This window comes from Phyllopteryx taeniolatus, chromosome 8 (genome assembly GCF_024500385.1).
Source record: "Phyllopteryx taeniolatus isolate TA_2022b chromosome 8, UOR_Ptae_1.2, whole genome shotgun sequence".
Taxonomy (NCBI): Eukaryota; Metazoa; Chordata; class Actinopteri; order Syngnathiformes; family Syngnathidae; genus Phyllopteryx; species Phyllopteryx taeniolatus.
Genome location: NC_084509.1, coordinates 19,911,922 through 19,918,015, shown reverse-complemented (window position 1 = coordinate 19,918,015; position 6,094 = coordinate 19,911,922). Strand labels below are relative to the sequence as shown.

The following is a 6,094-nucleotide window of genomic DNA, read 5'->3' as shown; positions in this document are numbered from 1 at the left end:
TCTGCGAGCCCTTTTCAATCTATGTTCGATTGAATACACTACAAAGAAAAGATATTTAATGTTCAAACTGATAAACTTTATTGTTTTTAGTAAATAATCATTAACTTAGAATTTTATGGCTGCAACACATTCCCAAAAAGCCTGCACAGGGTCATGTTTACCACTGTGTTATATGACCTTTCCTTTTAATAACACTCAACAAGCGTTTGGGAACTGAGGAAACTAATTGTTGAAGCTTTGTGAGGGGAATTCTTTTCCATTCTTGCTTGACATACAACTTCAGTTGTTCAATAGTCCGGCGTCTCCGTTTTCGTATTTTGCACTTCATAATGTGCCACACATTATGAAGAGAGAGGTCTGGACCGCTGGCAAGGCCAGTCGAGTACTCACACTATTTTTAGAAGATGCATGTTATAACACATGCAGAATGTGGCTTGGCATTGTCTTGCTGAAAAAGACATTGCTTGGATGGCAGCATATATTTCTCCAAAACCTGTACGTACCTTTCAACAATAATGGTACCTTCATAATTGACACATCCTCATACCGTCACAGATGCCATCTTTTGAACTTTGTGCTGGTCCTTTTCCTCTTTGGCCCAGAGAACACGACGTCCATGATTTCCATAAACAATTTGAAATGTGGACTTGTCAGACCACAGCACACTTTTACACTTTTCGTCAGTCCATCACAGATGAGCTCAGGCGCAGAGAAGCCGGCAGCATTTCTGGATGTTGTTGATATATGGCTTTCGTTTTGCGTTGTAGAGTTTTAACTTGCATTTGTAGATGTAGCGACAAACTGTGTTAACGTGCAATGGTTTTCTGAAGTATTCTTGACCCCATGTGGCAATATGCTTCACACTATGATGCAGATTTTTAATACAGTTACACCTGTGGGTTAGAAGGTCACTGGCATTCAATGTTGTTTACGTACAGAGATTTCTGCAGATTCTCCAAATCTTTTGATAATATCATGGACCGTAGATGACGAAATCCCTACATTCCTTGCAACTGAATGTTAAGAAACATCATTCTTAAACCTTTTGGGGATGCTCCTTTCATAGCCAATCATTATATCTGTACTGAGCTGTTTCCAGTTAACCTGTTCACCAGTGGAATGTTCCAAACAGGTGATTTTTAGTATTCCTCGACTTTCCCATTCTTTTGTTGCCTCTGTCCCAGAGTCTTTTGGAACATGTTGCAAACATCAAAATCAAAATGAGGGAATAGTGGAAAAAACAAAACAAAAAAACCCACCAATAACATTCATCAATTTGAACATGAAATATCTTATCTTTGTAGTGTATTACATTGAATATAGGTTGAAAGAATTTGCAAATCATTGTATTCCGTTTGTATTCATGTTTTGCACAACATTCCAACTTCATTGGAATTGGGATTTGTACATAACAACATTACATCTCAGTTTCATCCATCCATTTTCTGTACTGCTTATCCTCACGAGGGCACGAGAGTCGCGGGCGCGCTGGAGCCTATCCCAGCTATCTTCGGGCGAGAGGCGGGGTACACCCTGAACTGGTCGCCAGCCAATCGTCTCAGTTTCTCAGAATAAATCTTTTTTTTTTTTTTTTTTTAGAAGCTTTTTGATTGTTTATCTATATGTTGTCGATGAAAGAAAAAAGAACAGGACTCGGTAAGGAAAAAATAAAGTCAATGCTTTATTAACCTCAAGTATGTCACATATGACCACATTTAAGAAAGAATTACCGACAAACACAACTGAATCTAATTGGTTCAACACTGATATGCTTATCTGTGTGTGTGTGTTTGTGTGCGTGTAGATGTGTGCTTGCGTGTGTGTGTGTGTGCGTGCGCATGCCTGTGTGCGTGTGTGTGTGTGTGCGTGCGCATGCGTGCATGCTTGTGTGTCACGGCTGATGAGTCACATGTACGGGATGTTGAGTAACTAACTCAAATTAATGTCAGAATACTCATATTTCTGCTAATAAGTAATATGTTCAGTAAATCTACAGAGGAACCACAGTGGACTGCATGTTTATATTTTTGAAAATACTTCATTTTTGTCTCTCACCACCTGCACCTACATACATACAGGTGCATCTCAATAAATAAGAATATTGTCTGAAACTATAAGTTTTTATAGTGCTCTGATGAATATAACCCAAAATTCACCATCTCAAGAAAGAATGAAGATGATTTTCAGTATAGAAATTAGGGAGGAATTGGCGTTCTGAAAAGTGTTTTCCCATGTATCCTATATAATACACGAGTTTCCCTTTTTGATTTGAACTAATGAAATGAATAAACTTTTCCACAATATTCAAAGCTATTGAGAGCCACCTGTTTACTGTATACATCTGCAGCTCGATTTATATGCCATGGCCAGCTTTGGCTTCGCTCTCACTGTCCTCAATTTCTGGGTTGAGGTACCTCATCAGTTTCATCACAGCCTCGTTATCATTGGCTTGTGTGTTGCCGTCTCTCTCGCCATCCTCAGACCGTCTCTTTTTGTTCCGCTCCTCATTTGAGTCCGTTTGATCCAAATAATCTTGCATGGCCTGTTCAAACGACCCCGCTGCGCTCTGCCCCGCCTCGTCCCGCTTCTGGCCGGCCTTCCCGTAGCGGTACGCGGGGCCGGGGTACCGCGCCAACATCTGAGCCGCCAGATACGCCGCCAGCTCGCCGTCTGCCGTGTCGTCATAGTCCTTTGATGTGCCGGGAGGGAAACGTCGCTGCGTGGGAGCGACGTCTCCCGTGCGCCCCGCTGCCAGAGCGTGAAGTTGTGATGCCGAGCTCCCGTATGGCTTCCTGACGGGAGTTTGATCTCGGTTCTGCATGTTCCTCAAGCCTAGGATGTTGAGGATTGCTTCTGTCTGCAGGTTTTTGGGGCTGCTCTTTCTGGCAGGGAGGCGTCTGTTGTAGAATTTCGTTGGAGGAATCTTGTAGGTCTTCTTTGAGGACATCTGCCAGAGTTTGTTTTGATCTCTGCTCTTTTGTGTCTTTCCCTGACTAGTTGTTTCTCCTGTCTTGAGCATATCCAGAAGATCTTCAGGCGGAATCTGGTATTTCTGGGAGATCTGAATGAGCTGAAAAATAACTTGTGGGTCAATGTTATCTCTGTACTGAGCTACTCGCCTCTCAGCCCTCTTGCTCTCCTCTTCTTCTATTGCTCGCTTCTGCTCCTCCTCCTCTGTTTTCTCCAACACCTTGAAAAGGTAATAGTCGACCTGGTCTGGATCATCTGACCTTGTAACCGGATACCTTTCGTCCCCATCCTCATCCTGCTCCTCCTCCTCATCAACATAATCGAGGCTCCGGTCCAACTCTCGTTTGTCATCCTCGTCTTCCTCCTCTTCCTCCCCTTGCTGTTCGAGCGGTCCCCAGTCTGTAAGGTCCTCACCTTCATCGTCGTATACCACATTTCTTAGACTGAACAAATCTTCCCCTTCTTCTTCCTCTTCCTCATCCACACCATCCTCCTCATCCCGTCGTTTGTGCGCTGGCTTATCATTGGAAAACTTGTCCAGTTCGTCAAAGACTGACTGCAGTGTTGCTAGGTTTTGAGGCGTGTACTTCTCCTCGACATTCTCATTGGTGCGTTTAAAGGGGCTTTCGTGATCCTCCTCCTCCTCTTCATCTCCCTCACCTTCCTCATCGTCCTCAAACATCAAGGGCATCTTCTTGTGAAGCATACTGCCCCGTTGCTTCTGCACTCTGGGGTACATGCCATCCTTCACGTTAGTCCCCACCAGCGAGGAAGGACGCAACAAAGTGGGCTTGGAGGCCTTTTCGGTCTGCTGTAGCGTGCTGAGTACGGCCTGGAGCAGCTCCTCGCTCTTGTCCTCACTCCTCTCCTCATCCGTGTCGTCTTCCTCGTCATCATTTTCTGCACTCGTCGGGTTGGGAGCTATTCTCAGCATGGCCCGCATCTTCTGAGCGTCATCCAAGTGGCGACCATCGTTCCCTGTGGGGAGAAGGGGCTTCTTCTCCTGTGAGTCTGTTTTCTGACGAAGGCTCTCGATGTACTCCAAGGCTTTGATCATGTCAGCATTAGGTGACTGGGACGGGTCTGATTCACTCTCCCGCAGTCGATGCGCTCGGAGAGTAGCTCCGTGAATGGAGCGGAGACACAGAGTGACAAAGAGAAGCTGTGCCAAACAGAGAAGGGAAGGTTTGCCCCTAGCGGAGTTGCAGAAGAACGACAGCATTGTGACACCTGCAGTGGATAGTCCAAGATGCACAAATCAGCGCTGACCTTTAAGATAACGCAATCAATGGGTCTGATCTTATACAGTAAGGGCTATGGTCTCAAAAATCACTTTACATGTTAATAAAAGCATGGTTATCTTGCTTGCGTAAAAAAATGAAATACAAAAAAACAAAAAATGATGGAAGGGGGTATTTAATAACTACAATAGTGTCAATCAAAGCTGAACATGATTGCATTTGGAAAGTCAAAATATTTGGGACAGCTTTTATTGTTGCAATGATATGACTGGTGAGCTGATGAAATGTGCAATTGATTTTTTTTCTTCATTTTACTTATGTTTTGGAGTCAAAGTTCGTCACTCAACGGCAGCATTACAATTGAATGTGCGGGAATATTTGTTGTATTTATTCGTCATTTTCTGTGCACTGCTCGAAAGTAATGATTATTAAGCATTATGAGGATTGGTCGGCGCTGCGGTGATGCCATCGCTGCCGCCTGTTGCTTCTTATCAGAGCATCACATCCTGCAGCAGCATAGCAGCATTCAGCTCCCCGACAAATCTCATTAGTCGTTAAATTGATGCTCACCATGAGTCACGGCCCCGTTGTCAAGGCAACCTGGTAAGACTAATGTTCCCACAGAAGCCACATTTATGCGCAAACCCTTTTAAACAGCAATTATCACTCGCTATTGCCAGCACATAGCAATTTGAATAAATAAGTAATGCCTCATGTGTCGATATGAAATGTCTCTATTTCAGACGTGCCAGTTCAAGAAAGATGTGAAGTTGTGCTTTTAACAACAACCTATTTCAAATCAACAGTTAGTCATGGTATTCTATATTCACATTTTTGCAGGTTTGCCTGAACAGCCATCCTATGTAAATTGCTACCCAGGAATAAAAAGCCATAAACAACGATCACGGCGAGTGATAAAATGAAAATATCTAACAAGACGTGCACGCGTGCCGACAAAGACACACACACAACATCAGAGCATCAGGTTGGTGAACAACTGCTGAACAAAAAGCCTTAAAATTGAAACTAAAAAAAATCGCACAGAGTCTCTTCATGTGGTGGGATTCATGTGTGGGCTCAGCTATGCTACGAATGAACGAGGAATTCTTACCTTTTTGGACTTAGTTTGCGTGGACGGTCTTGTTGAGTGGTGTGAGCATCTCCGTCTCCGGTGCGAGTGTGCGCTCAGCACCGCGGACAGCTCCTCATGTTGTGAGACACACACCACGTGACTCGTACGTCAGACAAGGCAGTGGGGACACTGCACACGTTTTTTTTCATGTCTGCAACATCAAACTGCTTCTATTTTTGAATTTAGGGCCGAGACAAAAAAAACATTTCTATTAAGCTATACTACCTTAGGATAAATATTATCGTTGATTTTCTTTATTTAATGATTGGTCTCTTCCAAACTTATTTACATTGTTGACGTCAACAATCTCCATAGATCCATCCACCATGCCGCTGATCCTCATTAGGGTGACGTGGTCGAGAGGTGAGAGGCTTTGGGCTGGTCGTCAGTCAATCGCAAGGGACATTTAGACAACAAGCATTCACACTCCCATTAACAACTACCGACTATTTAGAGTCTTCAGTGAACCTGACCTAGACGTTTTTGGAATGTGGGGGGGAAGTTGGAGTACTGGAGAAAACCACTGTGCCGCCAACAATATCTATACAGTGTCTGCAAAATTCATTCTAACAATATTTGTGTAAATCAGAAGCTGTAATGTCAGTTCAAATTTGACAGTTGGAATCATGAGGCAAAAGCCAGAAGTTCAACAATTCTTCCCTCACTGGACTACATAGTCACTCCTATTTTGTACTTTGTGACTTTATAAAATGTTGAAGCCTTTTTATCTAATACAGAGTCCATTTTGAAC

At 43.5% G+C, this 6,094-nt stretch overlaps 1 protein-coding gene across 1 annotated transcript; it reads right to left on the bottom strand.

Moving 5' to 3' along the window:
* Positions 1-1,668: 1,668 nt before the first annotated feature.
* On the bottom strand, positions 1,669-5,425 carry scg2a (secretogranin II a). Its single transcript, XM_061782780.1, has 2 exons — positions 5,323-5,425; positions 1,669-4,200 (listed from the first exon to the last, which is right to left on the bottom strand). Exon 2 carries the CDS (start codon positions 4,190-4,192, stop codon positions 2,354-2,356), a length of 1,839 nt encoding a protein of 612 aa, XP_061638764.1. The 5' UTR covers positions 4,193-4,200; positions 5,323-5,425; the 3' UTR covers positions 1,669-2,353.
* Positions 5,426-6,094: the final 669 nt, after the last annotated feature.

What these genes read in the sequence shown, in the direction of transcription:
- scg2a (XM_061782780.1), bottom strand. Translation starts at nt 4,192, where the DNA reads ATGCTGTCGTTCTTCTGCAACTCCGCTAGGGGCAAACCTTCCCTTCTC.